General features: G+C 44.0%; 2 protein-coding genes across 2 annotated transcripts; both read left to right on the forward strand.

The window, feature by feature from the left end:
* The first annotated feature begins 1225 nt into the window (after positions 1-1225).
* Positions 1226-2485, forward strand: LOC101753651 (putative cyclin-dependent kinase F-2). The gene has a single exon (XM_004963938.1). The coding sequence runs from the start codon at positions 1226-1228 to the stop codon at positions 2483-2485; it is 1260 nt and encodes a 419-aa protein (XP_004963995.1).
* An 11435-nt stretch (positions 2486-13920) lies between these two features.
* LOC101779975 (selenoprotein H-like) lies at positions 13921-17833 on the forward strand. The gene is made up of 4 exons (XM_004962575.3): positions 13921-14330; positions 16573-16669; positions 16791-16850; positions 17433-17833. Exons 1-4 carry the CDS (start codon positions 14008-14010, stop codon positions 17511-17513), a joined length of 561 nt encoding a protein of 186 aa, XP_004962632.1. The 5' UTR covers positions 13921-14007; the 3' UTR covers positions 17514-17833.
* The last annotated feature ends 1853 nt before the right edge of the window (positions 17834-19686 follow it).

The following is a 19686-nucleotide window of genomic DNA, read 5'->3' on the forward strand; positions in this document are numbered from 1 at the left end:
AGAGACATATTTGTTTTTGGCAAAGGAAAAGAGCTGCGGGTGAGACTGCGATGGAACCTGATCATGCCACAAGTCTTGCCAAAGAAAATAAGTGCTACCATCTTTAACTGTAACTAGTGCTAGGCCGTTAAATTTGTCAAGTAACTTGATGATGTCCCGCCACCAAAAGGATCCCTTTTTGGTATGTCCAGGTAATTTACTATTGGCATAATATTTTTTCCATATAAGATGGACCCAAGGAATGTCTATTTTATTGAAGAACTTGTGTAGATATTTCAGCAATAAGGCTTCATTTTGTGTCTTAATGTTTAATCCTCTGAAACATTTATTGGTAGCATCATAGATTTATTGAAGTTTACTTTCAGTCCCGTTGACAAGGCAAAGGATTGTAAGATGTTCTTCAGATACATAAGTTGTGTGGGACAACCTTCCATGACAATGAGTGTATCATCAGCATACTGCAAAATAGGGAAATCTTGATTGTAGTTGAGTGGTATTAGTAGCGTTAAGTGTCCCTAGTTCTTTGTAGAGTTTAATAAAGATTGTAGGAGGTCAGCTCCTAACACAAAGAGAAGAGGTGAGAGTGGGTCACCCTGACGAACCCCTCTCTTACATGTAAATCTTTTCCCTGGTACACAATTTAGTAAAACAGAAGATGTTCCTAAACTGAAAATTTGCTTCGTCCAATGTAACCAGATTTGCCCAAATCCTTTATGTTTCATGATATCTAACATGGCTGCATGCTCAATTCGATCAAAGGCCTTCTCAAAGTCTAGTTTGATGATGACATGCGAGAAAGGATCTTCCAAACATTGGAGATTGTCAGCCAGGTGCAAGAGTTGTTGCAGGTCAAAATCCATAGGGTGAGGATGTCTTTCTTGTTTTCTTCGTTTGGAAACACGTTAGCCCACTTCGAGGACGGTTTTCTACCCCAACATCCTGCCAAAGGCACCCTTAGTTTCACTGACTTACAATGATGAACAGTCCAGGAACCCGAAGCCAGCTGAAACCGCAATTTTCTTTTATTTGCTGACGTCACACTCTTGTAAACGAGAAAATAGAACTGTGTCTACGCAGTACGCGCCGAGATTTTTTAAGAGTCCGAGCACGTACAACTTTTCGAGTCCGAAGTCCTCCGAACACGCTAACTTGGAGTTGGACCAGTCGACCTGCAGCCGGAGTTTCCACAATGGCCGATATGAGACGTACGTGGTTCGTGGACACCATGTCTAACGACACCGTGGTGATTGGTGCCAACGCCGCCGACATGACCGAGGTCGCCACCCGGCTCGCGGCCGTCTGCGACATGATCGAGGAGCACCGCAAGTCGGGAACGGCCATCTGCGTTAGGCGCGCCACCGCCATCTGCGCCATGATCAACGACGTCGCCGCCGCCGCCGCTGAGGGAAGGCCGACGACGACCGGCAGCGGCGACGGGAGGAAGCGGCCGCGAATGGAGAGCGCCTGCTCGTACGAGGAGGTCGACGAGCTCGGCGTGGGCTTGTCCGGATTCGTCGTCAGGGGGCGGCACCGCGCCACTGGCGAGGACGTCGCCCTGAAATCGCTCCACCGCGAGGGCTGCGGCGTCGGCGGCGGCATCGGGAGGCTCCTGAGGGAGGCCTGTTTCATGGCGGCCTTCAGAGGCCACCCCTTCCTCGTCGCGCTCCGCGGCGTCGTGCGGGTGCCCGGCGTCGCCGCGGACGGCGACGACGACGACGACTACTCCCTCGTCATGGACTACGTGGGGCCGAGCCTCCTCGACGTGCTGCGCGCCCGCGGCCGGCCATTCACGGAGCCCAACGTGCGCGTCGCCATGCGGCAGCTGCTGGCCGGCGCCGAGGCGATGCACCGGCACCGGATCGTCCACCGCGACATCAAGTCCGAGAACATCCTCGTCGCCGTCGGCGGCGGCGCCGTCAGCGTCAGGATCTGCGACTTCGGAAGCGCCAAGTCGACGGCCGAGCAGAGCCCGCCGGGGCAGATCGCCGGGACGATGGAGTACATGGCGCCGGAGGTGCTGGTGAGGAACGCGGACCACGGCGTGCCCGCCGACGCGTGGTCGCTCGGCTGCGTCATGGCGGAGCTCCTCACCCGCGAGCTGCCGTTCAGGGGAGAGGACATGGCCGACCAGCTGCGCGAGATCTTCGACGTCCTTGGCGTGCCGGACGAGCGGGCGTGGGAGGCAATGAGGCCACGGGTCCTCGCCGGCGAGGTAAAGCAGTGGCGCGCGCAGAAGCGGCGGGTGGGGCACGGCAACCGGCTGCGGGAGCTGATCCCGGAGGAGGTGCTCTCCGACGACGGGTTCGAGGTGCTGAAGGGGCTCCTGACGTGTGATCCCGAGAAGCGGATGACGGCGGCTGCGGCGCTCCGGTGTGCATGGTTTGCTGACATGGTTGAAGATGCTTGTGTTTGTGTACCTGCTGCTTCTGCTGTTTCCATGATCGACGCCACTGGCAAGAGAGGCCATTTGCTGGGTGTGCGATGAGCCTGTGACTGCTTAGGCGTTATTCAAATGACTGCCATTTCATCCGTGTCCTTCTGCTTGTTGACATTATTAAAAGCCTTACTTTGTATCATTAGAACTAGCTTTTGACCAACAATTATTGTACTTAGTATTGCAATACATAATTTCTGTGACACCAAATAGGTGCAGTTAGATTTGTATCACAATAATGGAATATTAATGGAGTAATTGCTGATGAAATCTTGTAGATTTGATGAAGCAAACTATGTCGTAAAAATGGAGGGGGTAATGCAAAATTATGGATCGTTACAACAGGTTTTTCACTGATCAATAATTTTGTAAAAGATTTAAAGGACACACCTACTTTTATAAATCGTGGGTCTTGTTAGCTTGATGTAGCACCGTTCCTTTTGCAACAGCTAGTTTGTTAACCCAGAGTAACATCCTGATGTAATCTTTGAACAATGCTATTGAAACACACGAAGACGGCCATTTCCCTCCCATTCCTAGATGGCCATTTTGTTGCTCACTTGCAATGGATCTTGTTCAGCTGTTAGGGATGGAAGGTATTGGGCTAAGCTACCACTGTGCAGATGTGATGGATGGCAGACTACATAAATACATCATATCCGTCAAGAAGAGCTCAAGCTACCTTCTCATCTCTTTGAGTCATTGTTAGCATGAGCATGCCCATTTTACAGATACATACGAAAAATTGTTAGGAGAGACCAAATCTTAATTTATTTGTACCTAGGATGGGACATCAAGGAAATGGTGCAGTAAAATAAAGGGAGATTTGTGCAGAGACATAGACATTTCAACAACAATGAATTTGCAGATCAAATGAAAGAAAGTTTATGTAATGTATATGTCTATGCTTTGTGCCAACTCCCAATCAGTATCCTACCCTGCAAATGTGATGGATAGCAGACTACATAAATACACGATATCGCTCAACAAGAATTGAAGCTAGCTTCTCATTGGATCACTGTCAGCCTAGTATGCCCGTTTTACAGATATACATATGAAAATTTGTTAGAAGGGGCTACATCCTTGTATTTATACTAGGATCGGACATCAAGAAATTGGTGCAGTAAAATGAAGGGAGATCTGTGCACAAACATAGACAGAGCCACAATAATGAGTTTGTAGATCAAATGGAAGAAGATTTATGTCGACTAGAAATGCTTTGTGCCAACGGCCAACGCCCAATCAGATCCAATAAATGGTTTACTGATCACCCTTGATGTACTTAAATACATACTTATCTGAATAATCCGTAAGATTCTTCCTGTCCATAATACGTGGATATGCAACTCAACCTTTCAGTTTTGCAAATTTGGCACTAAGAAGCATGGGGATTTACTCTTAACATTTACTGAAAAATATATGTACCTAACAAAGACCTTGTGACAACTTTGGCTATTATGTATTGCCAATGAAAATTTAATCACAATTCGAAATTTATAATATTTTCTCTTTGTTTTCTTGCCTAGTGTTCTTCCGGACTGCAAAGCACGAGAGATCTCAGCCACAAATTGTAGAGTACATATTGGTGGGCATCCATAGGGGCCACGTTCTGCTGCACAGAAGTTTATATGAAAATGCTTAGTTTTACACTTTTAGTTGTATCTAGCCAAATATAAAAAGCAGAAAATTTTGCGTTCTCACTTTCACTAATTGGGTTTCTAGAACTTTCCTGCTCTCTATATATGTTCTGCTTGTTGAATCCTTGAAAAATGCACCTGTCTCTAGCTCATTCACAGAGCAATCAGCAATGTTATAGGATTTGAAGGCATCGGAAATTTTTTTGGCCTGATCATTGTTACTTTTACAACTTGGGATCAACAGGCATTTGTTATGAAGCTGCTTGAATCTGCAGTGAGCATACATACGTCATACGTGGATAGTTAATTCCAGTCAAAAGCTGTAATCAGGACTTGCACATATTTTTGGTTCTCATACAAAAATAGTGTTTTAACTATTCACTTTAAAATTGTCTCGTTAAATGTAATTGTGAAACTGCAAAATCACTAGAAGAATAACGAGTAGCGTATTATTCCAAGTAATGGCTGGCAGCAACCTGCACTGTGTTTGTGGATCCCTGACAACTTGGATGGCGATATTCTTCCTGCAATAGTGGTGTCAATGTTTTTGAACGTGCTTTCGTTTCGCACACAATCCGGGTCGCCCATTCGATGTGATCGATGAGACGGAACTTGGCGAGGACGACCTGGAACGCGTGGCTCCAGTTGCGACGTGGTTGGCGATGTTGACCAGTTGAATTTGAGAGGAGGGGAGGGGATTCGTGGCAGCCTGGGCGAAAATGGTGTCCACGGCGGAATCGCTCATGGCTGTGGCAGCAGAAGGTAGGCTCAGAATCGGATGCTCACTGATACCATGTGGATCAAAAGAATGTGAGAGAGAAGAGTTTGATCCAAGTATCAAACACACATTCATTCATGAGCGGTGGTGGTTAAATACATGTACATGGAGTACCGATGGCCAAAAAACAAGTGCTCGGTCAAGCATTAGAATCTAGGATCTAACCTTTATAGTAGGAGAACGTTAGAACCGCTACATTGTCAGTTTAACAAGCTCGTCTATTGCTTAGGTTTAAGGCATTTTTGAAGTGATTGCCAGGTGATAGCAGAAATGCCTGTGCATTGCTACGGGTCCTTACTTGCTCTTACGTTATTATTCGCTTGTTCCTAATATGTTGGCTTCGCTTCACAATATGTTGGTGTGTTGTCCTCAGTAGTCCTCTCTTTGCAAGTATAGTAGTAGAAGATATTTCTGCGTGATTTGATGCCATCTTTTATTACGTGGGACCCACATATGGAAAGAAAAAAAAACACCGCTTAACCTCCGCTCTGTCCATTCATTCGATTTTTCCCGTACTCATCGTCATCTAGCCAGTCGCTGCATCTTCGTCCGTCAGCGCCACCCGCATCTTGCCCAATATCGTCATCGCCCAGGCGCTGCGCATCTTGCCGTCCTCGCTGTCGCCTAGGCAAGCTCTCGTCCTCCCCGTGCCTAGCCTCATTCCCGCTTCGAGCACTAGACCACAGTGCCTCTAGCCGTCATGAGCAGGAGTGCGTTATCCTCTTCTTCTCATTTCCATCCACCTCCCTTCTATAATCCACTCCAAGTCATTCCAATCAAATGCAAAATCGAGCCCCCAATTGCTAGATGTGGAGGCCTTAGTTCCGAATCTGAAGGGGATGGACGTCATTGAGAGGGGGGGTGAGGTTCCAGGCGAGTGGTAGTAGTGCGTGGTGAGCGTGGGGAGGGTTGGCCTCATACAAATACCTTATCGAAAGGGCCACCAAGATGAGTAAAGTGAATACAAGACGATTATATGAAGTTGATACAAAGAAAATACCACTACTAGGGAAAACGCTATTGGTACCAGTTGGGAACCCCCTCTAGTACCAGTTCTGCAACAGGTACTAGGAATTTGATACTAGAGGGGGGCCTTTAGTACTGGTTGAGATTACCAGTACTAAAGGGTATTAAAAAATTTAAAAAATGAATCCCCGCCAGCCCCTTCCTCCGCTCGCCGCCGGCCCTAGCCTCCCACCGTCCCTCCACCCCCGCCGCCCCTGCACGCCCTCCGCTCGCCACCCTATCGCCCCTACGCCCCCGCCAGCCCTACCCTCCCCGGCACCCACCCTACCGCCAGCCCCCCAGCCACCCGCTCGCTCCGCTGCCGTGCCCGCTTCGCTCCTGCCCGCCCACCGCCGCTCCGCCAGCCACTCCCCACCGCCCCAATGGCCGCCGCCGCCGCACCTCGCCCCGCCACCGCTCCTCGCCTTAGGCACGAGGTGAGGGGCGAGCAGAGGGGGGAGGATAGGAGAGGCCGAGGAGGTAGGGGAGGGAGGGAGGGGGCCGGTGGAGGAGAAGGAGGAAGCACGGCGAGGAGGGGGAAGGAGGAGGCGGATGAGGATAAGATGTGCTGAGGATAAGGCGCGAGGGGCTGGTGATGGAGGGACGCTTTAATACCGGGCGGAACCCCCACCCGATACTAAAGGGGCTTACGGGAGCCTTCTCGAGGACTATCCAATAGGACCGGTTAATGTTCCGGACCAAAATACAACCGGTACTGAACCTGGGGATGAAAGGTCCATTATTCCCTAGTAGTGTACAGAGGATAGAATATTTAGAGGAGAAGATGATGTCATGCTGAGCTCCCAAAGTCTTTGTTAGATTATTATTCAGTGCATGCATATGAGTCTTTTATGATGACTTGCATCCTGGCGTTCCAGACGACCACGCAGCAAGCGAGGCCGGGGCAGACTTTGTTGATGCATGTGGCAACATGTACAACGCATGGTCATGGACCATGTCAAGCTGGCCGTTTAGTACGTGCATGTACACCAGAAGCGGCAGCCCCAGCGGTCGAGCTAGGCCCCCGCGATGCAAGATGCGCCTCCCAGCAGCCAGCTGGAAACGCAAGAATCGAGCGTTTCCACCAGGTCAGGCCGCGCACGAGTTGCATGAGTGTGGAGAGCAGTGGTTCAAGGCTAGCTCGTGCACCAAGGCAACCAATCAGCTTCTCTGTTAGTCATGCTGCATACGCGCAGGCAACCAAACAGTGGGCATTTGCATAGCAACAGCCTGATCAGGGAAGGCCTAGCTCACCGGTACGATGCAAAGATGGGGTGTGGGGGAAACCAATCAGACCCTTTATCATCTCAATCGACCTTCTCATCTTCTATTCTGCCACTTCCATATTTTCTTTTCCATCCTTCGGCAGTCTCACTCAAGCGCCACTGCATGAGCCTCCATCATCGCACGCGAGCCCACCCATGGGCCATGGCGGCACACGCGGAAGAGGTAGCCTGAGCGCCCGCGCTAGCTATTACCCTCGGTGTGTGTCGTCGACGGTAGCCCACATGGAGGCAAGAAGGGTAGGGGTTGAGCGGTGAGTGTGCAAGTGGCAGCTCGTGCGTTCTGACGGAAGCGGTGGCGGGCACAGCTCTAAGTGGCGTACCACCGTTCAGAGTCCCATTACCGCGGTAGAAGACGACCTACGATGGGAGCGGCGTCAAGAGGTATGACGACGATGACAGCGCAACCGTTGTTGGGCTCTGTAAATAGAAACAAAGTTAAGGATGGGAACGATTAAGTTTAAAGGTTGTATTTTTTAATACAAACTTTTGCATATAATCTGAGACGAATACAAAGTTTATATCAAAATTGTAGAGCTCGATGAGATTTTAAACTTTGTACGTGACAACTTTTTCATTGGAGATCGTTTATAGTCCAAAAATATGTTATAAGTTAAGAGAAGAAACACATTTGCCACGCCATCGATCCACAACTCCGAAATCGAGCGTTCCTATTGGCCGAACTCTCCTCCCATCCTTCCCTCTCAACCAGCCAACATTATCTCCTCCCTCTCTGTCTTCTCTCCCACCTCTCCTCTCTTTCTCCTGGCCCTAGCTCCTCTCTCTCTTCTTCCCCACCTCTCCTCTTTCTCTTTTCTCCCACCTCTCCGACGCGTGCCCGCGGAGGAGCCCCAGTGGCTGGCGTACCACCTCGGCCCGACGCTGGCAGCGGAGGCGGCAGGCGTGGCGGCCACCCCAACCTCGACCTCAGCGGTGGAGGCAGCAGGCACGATGGCCACCCCATCCCCGGCCTTGGCGGCAGAGGTGGCCACCCTGGCCCTAGCCCTGGTGGCGGAAGCGGCCAGCGTGGCCACCAGCGGCGCGGGTGTCCGGCCGACTCCAGTTCCACGGCGGCGACAGACGGCGCAGCCCAGGCAAGGTCGGCCGGCTCGGGCGGCTCGACCTCGGTGCGGGTGGCCTCGACCCTGGCGTCGAGGCTAGCCGGTGTGGGCGGCTCCACCTTCATAATTGCAGTGAAGTTTAGGGATCTTTTTGCAAAATTGTCAAGACATATTCCAAGGATTGTGGGTTGATTACAAAAAAGTTGAGGGACTTTTTTGCAAAACAACCACGACGGTTGGAAGAAACAACCGCACTTTAATATTAGGTAGAGATAATATTCGGAACCAATCATGTATTGCATTTTATTTGATTTTTATGGTAGTTGTTTAATTGAAACTCATTGCTTTTCTACCATCATCATTTTTTGGTCGCTAGAAATCATACAGGATAAGAAAGTAATGATGCTGTTCATTTCCTCTTCTTGAGATTACTCTAGAGATGGTTGCCATCTGTCCTGGTAGGTTGGAAGGCACAAACTGGCTAGGACATTCTATCTTGGCCTCTGTGAAACTTTATTTACTAAATGCCTCACAGGATGTAATTGTCAGCATACACAAACTAAAGAACTCAATTAAGACCATGATTGGTGCCTGCTGGGAGAGCTTGGACTGGTAGTGTTATTTATTTGTAACTTGCTAGCGAGGTAGTAAGTTTCTGTTCAATAATAAATAAACCACCTGCGAACCTGTATTAGGTAGGAAAAATAATTTACACACTCAAGGACATCAACATGCAGCGGCCACTCAGCTATATATACAACTGATTCCTATTTGACTCCATAGTTTATTTTTCTTAGACAAAGCAACCTTCCATTTTCAAAGCAAAGATTCTGTAAAATTATTAATTATATCAAGATGGTACAATCGCGCTAAGACCATTTCCGGCATCTGTATAATTAGAACGAAGGCAGCCTAAAAATGATCTTTCTTGTCTTTGTTACCTTGATGTAGCACCGTTCCTTTGCCACACATAGTTTGTTTACCCAGATTAACTTCCTGATGGAATTTTTTTGAGAGAAACTACGGGGTTGCCTAAACTTTATTTCATCAGCGAAAGACTTTATACAAGTTACTAATTACATGTCAGGGATTATCTGGCAAGAAGTAGAACCCAAAAAAGGGGAAGATACCGAGGAGCAGAAGGAAAAACGAGGAGAAAAAACACTACAAGAACATCTGTGTGACCAAAGGAGGAGATCATCTTGGCATCGTCTAGAAATCTGCATATTAGACTCATCCTCGTGTCTGAAGATATTTCAGAGGATGCAAGTCAGCAGTCAGCACCGTGCTTCTAATCCGTGGGTTCGGGGGTTTAGCGTCCAAAGGGCTTCAATACTATCAGTCGACGATATGGGGTCAAATCGAGATGGACCAGAAATTCACTCTGTCTATGTTTGAAAATGTTATTGAAACACACGAGGATGAGAAGAAGAGTTTCACGGTAGGATGTACTGCGTGATTGTCCTCATGTTTTCTCTGGAAAGAGTCCTCTCCTTAGTGCTCCTACTAGGAGTGTAAATGATACAGAAATTTCACAACCCATGCATATACCGACTGAAAGGGGGATTCCGATTTTTTTCGGATATCGAGGTATGTTTCTTTCAGATATAAGATACAGATTCAGATACTTTGATCGGATATCGAATTGTACTACTGCAGAATGCCTCATATGTGCCGCCGTGAGAACCTCACCCGTGCTAGATATCAGGTATCAGGCCATCACAACGAACTTGACATTCCAGCACGGATAATTGTTTATTCTTCCCAAAGTTAAGGATAGCCAGTACTGATAATGAAGTATGCGAATCGGTGTTTAACTAGAGCCAGCACGAATGTAGTGGCATAAAGCGCAATCAGATTGCCACCTGACATCCTATTGACTTTTGTAAATAGGAAGGAAGGAGAACGAGATACTTTGCTCTATACTTTTTCGGGGGATAAGAAACATAGTATCAACAACCGTACAACATTTTTTACAATTTCAATCATGTACAGAAGTCTTCTTGCTATTTATGTACGAAAGGGAATACATAATTGTAAACTCAGTTGTTTATTTGTATCCCGATCTTTCCACCAGTTATTTTTAAATAATGGAAATGAATTTCTGGTGTTTGCTTTAATTTCCAGAGCAAAGCCGTTCAAATTATGACATCCGGTTCACCATGCATGCTTACATACCGTGATGATTAAAGAAAATTAGCAAATACACTATAATATATAGTTTCTGATTAGAGAAACTATTGAGGACATATCCTATAGCTAAATTTGGGCTATTTAATCTCTTGTCACTAAGTGAAGAGCAATTTAAATTTGGGTAATTAACCCCCTCATACATTCACCCATCTCACTTACTGGTAAAATCTGTTGCCACTCACCCTCTTATAGTGGCAAAAAGTTAAATAGTCCGCTAAATTTTCATCCACGGTGAAAGAACAGCTGCATCACCGTAGTGTCCAAATGCTTGACCTGCAACCTCTACATATCCTCGGACCTACTCAATCTGCTGCAGCAACGCCCGTTGTGGGAGCCACCTGTAGATGATGTTCCTCTGTCATGGACTAATGGCGTCAAGGTTGGACCAACACTTCAGTTTCACTGCCCATTCCTGGGAGTTTGGATCTGCAATCGTGGCCCTTTGTTGTGACTTAATGCTGTGGGTTGCCAGATGTGCTTGTCACAAATGCGCCAGTTCTTGCTAGGGCAGAAGATTTTTTGGGCTAATTTGATGTACCACAAGGAAGTTTCTGTTTCTGCAATCTCCTGATGCCTTCCATACCTACTTGAACTGATTGTGGATGATGAAACGAGAAAAGTTTTGGAGGACATCGGAGATTATTATGAGATACACATCACTAACTGTTAAGCTATATATGGCAAAGCACATATCTCTGCATGGAAGCATTATTGTGACAGAGATATATATATTTATATTATATGTATAAAGGATTCTCAAGCAATTTAAAACGATGGGAACCTCGGCTATATACACAACAGATTCCTATTCGATCAGCTCCATAGTTTCCTATTAAGCAATTTATACATTCAATGATAAAAACGAGTAGTAGGTAGGAAAAATAATGAATCTACGCTCTCCAAAGCAACGGACACTCGGCTATATACACAACAGATTCCTATTCGATCAGCTCCATAGTTTCTCTCTCTTAAGCCCAAGAAATCTGCCCTTTTCAAAGCAAAGATTATATATAACCTAGAGATGGAAGACACCAGGAATATTCATAGACTAGCAGTCATCCTTTATGCAACGAAGTAGCTCGTTTCAGGGTAGGACGTCCTCTGCATGATTCACCTCATGTTTTTTTTTCTTGGAAGTCCTCTCCTTATTGCGCTCACTTGCAGGCTGCAGCAGGAGATATATCCAAGTGAACGTTTTGTGGTCTAGAATATACAAGTAATCAACAACGGAGGGGCCTCTTCTCCTTGTTCTGTTGCAAATTTTGCTTCCTTTCAAGTTTTAAGCTTCAGTGAATTTATAAAATTATAAGAATTTCATATTAAAATTACAACATGGGACCCACCGTCTTACCAAATCAACCTCTTCGATGCAGCATCTACAACATGGACTGAATAACAACCGTGTTGACGTGACAGTTTAGTGTGGGCTGGCAGTTTACTGCCTTCGTCTGTCCGTCCCGGTCCGTACACGCGTGGCGGTTACCAAATTTTAGTGTTTGAGATTAGTGATACAAGAAATAAATGTCTGAGATAGAGTGGAGAGTAAACAAATTAAATTAACCAGGCATACGCCCGACATGTCACACAATTTGAGTGTGGGGCATACGTGATAACGTGAATGAACAATTACTTTAAATTTTAAACTTGAAGTACATTTTCTCTCAAACTATGTGTTTGTTTTTTTATCCCATTTAGGGCTTCACATTTTTTTTAAAATAAATATAATGAATTAGATACAATATGAGCACATTTTTTATTTTTTTAAAAAAAATCAACATTTGTAGATGATGATGATGCTCCTCTGTCATGGGTCAAGATTGGACCGACTTCAGTTCCAACGCCCACTGGAGGGAGTTCTGGACCTTGTTTACTTCCCAAGTTGGGAGTTGTAAAATTGGCATTTTGCCATAAATGTGACACTGTAGCGTTTCGTTTGTATTTGTGAATTATTGTCCAAATATTGACTAATTAGGCTCAAAAGATTCGTCTCGCAAAGTACAACAAAACTGTGCAATTAGTTTTTGATTTCGTCTACATTTAGTACTCCATGCATGTACCGCAAGTTTGATATGATGGGAAATCTTCTTTTTGCATAGTGTCAAAGTTGGGAGTTTGGAGGGAAGTAAACAAGCGCCTGATCTGCGATGGCCGCATTTGGCTTGTTGCGCCTTGATGGTGTGGGCGCTGTTGTCAGATGTGCTGCCGAAGCTGCTGTAGTTCCTGCTAATACAGGAGAGTTTGTGGGCTCGTTTGATATGCAATCCATAGGATCGTGGCCTTAGGTATGTACGTATGTACTGCAGTGGTATCTCAGTCGTTTCTGCAATCTCCCGTTGCCTTCCATACCTACTTGAACTGATTTTGGACGAAACGACCAAAGTTTGGAGATCATCGGAGACGTTGTTCCTGAGATACATCACTAACTGCTAGGCCATAGCAAAGCACGTATCCATGCATGGAAGCCTCGTGACAGAAGATACGTATTTATATGTATAAAGGACTCTCAAGCAATGTAAAAAGATAGGAACTCTCCAGGACATCAACATGCAACGGGCACTCGGCTATATATACAACTTATTTCTATTCAGCTCCATAGTTTCTTTCTCCCAAGCCCAAGAAATCTGCCTTTTTCAAAGCAAAGGTTCCATACATATAACCTAGAAATGGAAGGCACCAGGAATATTCATAAACTAGTCGTCATCCTTTATACAACGACGTAGTTACAGGGTAGGATTTGATTCCCTTCATGTTTTTCTTGAAAACCCTCTCCTTGTTGCAACCATTTCCAGCGAGAGATCCCATAGCACGTTTCGGTGGCGCCGCACCGTGGCTTGGCAGGTTGTGGCCAGCAACCAAGCAGGGCATGAATAACAACAATGTTACCTAACAATGTTTGTGTGACAGTTTTTAGTGGTTGGGATTAGTCATACAAGAAACAAATGTCTGATATAGGGTGGGAAGTAAACAAACCAGCCATATGACATGTTGGCGATGTCGCACATTTTGATTGTAGGGCGTATGTGAATGATCAATTAGTTTCAATTTTAAAATTGATGTACATTTTCTCTCAAACCACGAGTTTGTTTTTTATTCAGTTTACGCTGTCATATTGCTCAAAATAAATATAATGAATTGAGATACAATATGAGCATATTTTTATTATCTAAAAAAATCAACATTCATAATGTACTATTTCAATATTTTTCAAGTAAAAATTTAAGTTTGTATTTTAAAAATGCTTAATTATGCTATGAAAAAAACTGGATAAAATAATTTTACAATATTTAAATGTGTACTAATAAACAAGAAATAAATAAAACATTAAAAATGCACCCCCGTTAAAGGTGTGGAAACAAAAGGAAAAGAAAAAAAAATGGAAAACAATCAAACTACCCATCTAGTGGGCTGGATGAGCAACGTCCCTTCTCGTCGGCAGTTGCAGGCCCATGAGCCGATTCTGCATCCGATTGGCGGGAAACTGCCCTGCTCTCGCGCCTTTTCCCATTCCCCTGCTATAATATCTTTCTTGTTCCTCTCGCCGCTCCCACTCCCGCAACGCGAATCCCCAGCGAGTCCACGGAGACGCGAGCCAGAGCCAGAGCCCTCCCACCAAGCGATGCCTCCCAAGCGCAAGTCCCCGGCGGCGGCTGCCCCAGCGGCGGGGTCCCCGCGGAAGACGCGGAGCATGGCCGCCGCCGGGAAGCGGGGTGCGGCGGCTTCTCCGGCGAAGGCGGTGACGGCCAAGAAGAAGGAGGAGGAGGCGGGGGTGGCCGAGCCGAAGGGGAGGAAGAGGGCCAAGAAGGACGAGGCGGTGACGGCGGTCGCCGAGCCGAAGGGGAGGAAGAGGGGCAAGAAGGAGGCAGAGGAGGCGGCGCCGGCGGCGGAGGAGAATGGAGGCGATGCGGCGGCGGAAGGGAAGCGCATAGTTGTCGAGGCCTGGTGAGTGCGTGCGTGTGCGGGGGAGGTTGCTTCAGGGTATGCGCGGATTTGGCTGGTGAGAGAAGTAACGGATGATTTTGGTGGAATAGTTTTACTTTTGGGTGATTTTATTCTCGTTTGATTGCGCTTATTGATTGGCTAGTGCGAGAGGAACAAATATTCGATCTTTAGGGATATGTGTGAGGTACGGGAAAATACAGTGAGAAAACACAAACGTCTGTTTGGATTGAAGTGGAATGTTCATTTTGGACTCAATCCCCTTCAATCCGCTCCAATCCCTTTCTATCCAAACAAGAAGTAATGGATACATGTGTGGAATTGTTTTTCTTTGCTTTTATAATGATTGATTAGTCATCAATGATGGATGCAACTATCCGCTACCAGTAAGGAAGTCTAAGGAGGTGTCGCATGTTGGGATATACTTTTTATTGTTTTTCAGAGGAAGAACTAATGAAGTTATTATTTTAAAATGTTCGCAAAAAGTCATTATTTTGAAAAAAAAAATGTAATGAAGAAGAGTGTAAACTCTACACAACTGCATGTTATGCAATCTATCTTATCCAAATACATTATTAGATTCCTAATGTATAGTACGCTATTAAAGTCACCTGTATTTTCGAGAAAAGTTAGCAATAGCTGGTTCCTGGAGATATATGGGCTTATCTTTGTCTGGTTCTGAATATTGCTCTATTGGAAGTACTAGTTATGGTAGTTGTCTAGAATCAAGCCTCCATGTCTTAAATTTTCCAATCGTTGGATTTATTGAACTACTATTTATTGTCATTCAACAGCTTAAATATGTAGTTTTGGGATATGAAATGATAAAATTGTGTAATTTTGTTGCATAGTACTTTTTTTCTGAATACGCAGGAGAGCTCCGCATTGTTCCATCAAGGGGAAGGTAGTTTTAGAAATACAACACTAAGATGCGTGCACACCACTGAAAATTTGAATGAAATGACCAGTTGAGCTGCACAAACCTATGTCTAGTTGTGCTAAACCTCTGGTGCCAGGCAGACAGCAGAGATTTGCTTCCTCTCTGGCTACTTGCAACACTCATTGTATACCAGGCGAAGCACTGTTAAAAACAGAATCATTTCGATCCTTGTAAAGCATCCAAGCCCCATGAATAATTCGTAATATGGTATAACAAATACAAGTTTAGTTTTGTGATATTGGTTCTTAAATGTGCAGTTTTGTGGTACTTGAAAGCAGATTTTTTCAATAGTTTTTCCATTAATTGGATACGTTTCTAAAGTTTACTTTAGTTTGTTATTAAAGTCTTAAAAAACAATTGAAAAAAACACCATAATTGCTGAAATATATGGTGAAATTAATATAATTTATCTTTGATTCAATTAGGTCCGCTTTTAGATTGTAAGATTTGATCAAGTCATAACATTTCCATTTTGTTATCTCAACCTTATTACACTGTTCTCCTATGATGTGTTCAGTTCAGCAATTTCAGTAGATAATTTTTATTTGGAACAAAGGAAACAGGGTTCCATTTCTATTTCTTTAGAACTGAGATTGGAGGATATTGTAGTTTATGTGGTGGTATGGATGAAAAGTCCCTAGAGAAACATTTGTGGGATCAATCTACTGCTGGTGAATTGTAGTAGATTTGATGTAGGTTGCTCTTTTAGGTTTTTTTTTTGTTAGGTGAGTGAAATTGGCAAAACATAAGCTTGTTTCAAATGGAAAAGGGTGTGGACTTGTGGTAGTTATCAAGCTTCTTGTTTTTGTCTTCTGTCAGTTGGCACAGTTTTTTTCTGGTAATTGGCAAAGCACAAGCCTTTTTCAAATGGAAAAAGATGCTTGCCTTGTTGCTAGGAAGAGCCATACCCTCTGTCTTGCGCCTAGCACCATCTGAAACATTGTTTTTTTAGCCCAGTTGTCAGTGATTTTTTTTTTGAGATAACAGTTATATTACCCAAGTTTCCAGCGGCTCTCGTTAAACAGAGAAGTATAGATCTCGATTATATCCTTAGTAAATCAGTTAGTAACAGTCTAATCATTTTCGATATTGTGTGATAGAATGCCTTTAATGGTCCAAGACATGCAAATAGCAATAGCTAATTAACATCACTCCAGTCTTTTGACACACATTGGGAAGGCCTTCATTTTTTTGATGAAAAGGCTTCCATTTTTCACCCAATGTTTATTGTTCTTAATGTATTATTCTTGTCCATTTACTCTGGCTGCAATTCTGATTATAGTTCTTCATTCTGTTATTCTATAGCACTCAGTGCAGACACTTTAAGATCCGAGCTCAGAAGGTGAAGGAGGACTTGGAAAGTTCTGTTCCTGGGGTTTCGGTCACTATCAATCCTCAGAAGGTATTTACTAATGTGTTAATCATCATGATCTTTGCCAGACTGCGTTTTTTTGGTATACCAAAATGTCTTAGTTGTATATCCTATTTTCTTGATGGTCATTATGCTGTTTTTCAATTCCCAGCCACGTCGTGGTTGCCTCGAGATACGCGAAGAAGGTGGTGAAGTGTTCTTATCACTGCTGGTAATGTTCTTCACTACTACCATGGTCCTAAATAATATAGGAGCTCAGTAAGCTATACGTCTTTATTTTGTTTAGAGGTATCTATCATCCGAGGCATATGCCTCACTTCTTTCTAATGATCTCAACTAACACTTGGTACACATCTTGTGCATGGCAGTTAGCCAGCCACAGATGATGTTAGCAACTCATGAAATGTGATTTTAAAATACAAAATTCCAACATGTGCCATTTTCTTCTAACGATTTGGTCGCATGTAACTTATCATGAGACCTTCAAAACAAGACTGCATATATTTGAGTCATTTAGTATCAGCTTATCAATTTGGTGTGCCAGGTATTTTGTTCCACTACATTCTCTTACATGATTTCTTAGAAAAATGTTAGAAAGGTTAAGATGCATGGATTGCAGTTTGCACCATCTAAGATGTCATGAGGTTCTGAAAACACTAGGGATAGTCCATATTTGCATGTTGCACCACAAATGGTGATACCTTATCCACTGAATCAATTTTGATTGCATTTGTTACAGTTGGTACATATGATGAATTGATTTGGTTTAACTAACACTCCAATCGATGTGCAGAACATGCCACGCCCCTTCACACCAATGAAGAAGCTCGATATGGATGAGGTTATCAAGGACATCGCCAAGAAAATCTCCTAAATCAAGTCTGTTGGCCATGGCTTCATCGCACCATTTTGTGCTCCTGTGCTTCAAGCTAAGGCAGTATTCTTCCAAGTGTACTTTTGTGTACGGTCACCATTAATCGTGCTTAGTATTGCATCGTCCATGTCTCCACAGAATTTGGGAACCAGTGGTCCATCCTGTGTCCAATTCAGCTAAGACATGTTGAATTAGTAGATGTGGCAATTGCTTGTGCTTCTATGCTATGGATGGCCTATATATCTGTGCTTGTCTTCCCTGCTGATGTTATAATGTTATCTGGAATATGCTGTATGCCCTGAAGATTAGTTGGCTTCTGATCTGCACTTCTCTATGGTTTCCTACTTTGTTCGAAATGCTAGAGTTCGAACTGTTCTGATGGGATGGGTGAAATCAACGTTGAGACTGACAGAAGGTGGAAAAAGGAATTGCTGGAGGCCTGGAGCCTTTGTTGATGTAGATGTACCGACAAACATGCTACCGAAGTAAAGCAGTTGCGTTATCGATGTCTTGTTTGTAAACATGCATTTGTGTGAATCTAATAATGGTTTTTTCATACTATTTAGCTCTAGGATGAATTGAACTGAATTTTGGAATTTATGAAACATGGTGTTGGCGAGAAAAAAAAAACTCACTGCACTATGCTAACAATATAGTTGCTATTCTTCAACATTGAACATAATATCAATAGTAATTTTACGAGATAGGTGACCCAAAATGCATAGGTAGGTCCAAGAACCTATAATGTTGTTCAGTATAGCTCTAATATATTTCGCTGAAGCAATTGTGCAGCTAGCTGTCGGATCATCCATGCTAATGAAAGAAGCAACAATAAAACAGAGCAGAAATCGAGAACTATATGTAGAAACACTAACATGACAAGCTGAATACCAATTCCCTAGTAATTGAGAGATGATAATAACAAATTCTAGAAAAATGAACAATAGATTCAGGTGACATGTAGCTAGTGGGAGTTGGACATCTGCATTGAGCCATGCGACTATGAGGCACTGCTCCATATAACATTGGCTGGTCCTGCCTTTAGGGGTACATTAACACAAGAAATCAGAAGCCGTAATGTAGCACCATTGCAATTTTTCAAACATATTTTTAATTATCCTCTGTATTCAGATCGGAATGCAGCTATAATAATCCTAGAAACGTTTGTGCCATACGTTCAGAGTGATACATTTAATATGTAGAGGGCAAATTGAAGATGTCTGTGTTTTCTTAACAATACATAAAAGACTGAGCTGATGGTGGTGGTAGGTTTGACAACTTCTCTTTCTTGGAAGAAAGGCTCACATCTGGGTGATTGGTTACTACTCATTAGTCTATGTCATAATCGTCATTGTGCATCTATTTGTGTGACATTTCGTTGAGGAGCGAAATCTATGAACTCATGTGGTTTTTTATATAGGCCTGATGTTCATAAGAAATTTTAAAAATTATTATTTGAACACTTCAGCGCATAGAAGTTATGGCATGTAATAACTGTTTATTTAAACCTGGCGCAATGTGCAAGTGCCCAAACAATTTTCACTTCTATTGAATGTGTAACTGCTAAGAAAAATCAAAGTCACCACTCTGAAGGACATGCAAATGGGTATTCATTATTCAGGTATATATACAATTGGTTCTTACTTGACTCCGTCTTGCATTTCGTTTCCACAGGGAACAGGCAATCAGGGGCTTTTCGAAGCGATGATTCTAGGTTGTGCACTCTTATTATAGGCATGGTAGACATCAGGTGTATTTTTAAGGCTGTCATCATCTATTATGCAACCAGATCAGAATGTAGGCGTATGTCCTTTGGTTTTGCCGAAAGGGATAGGTAAGGACTCCCAGATATCATGTCATTCAGCTAAAACTAATCTTCCCCTCAGTTCTTTTGGTACCCAAGGGTAACGTTTATCAGAAGATTCTAGTTGACACTTGATAGAAATATGGATGTGCGGTTTCTTTCTTTTTTAATTGTTGATTTTTTTTAACTGATATTGCATCATACCATGTCCGGTCTTGATATTTTCTGGGATATGAGGCTAAATTTTCCCTGAAACCTTCTTTAATGAATTCACATGATAGCATTTTAAATATTTTTAAATACTATTTTTTGGTACATTCAGGTGGCCTGTTAGCTATATATGTGTTGGTAGTAGCAGTAATAATCATT

Source organism: Setaria italica, chromosome III (genome assembly GCF_000263155.2).
Source record: "Setaria italica strain Yugu1 chromosome III, Setaria_italica_v2.0, whole genome shotgun sequence".
Classification (NCBI taxonomy): domain Eukaryota; kingdom Viridiplantae; phylum Streptophyta; class Magnoliopsida; order Poales; family Poaceae; genus Setaria; species Setaria italica.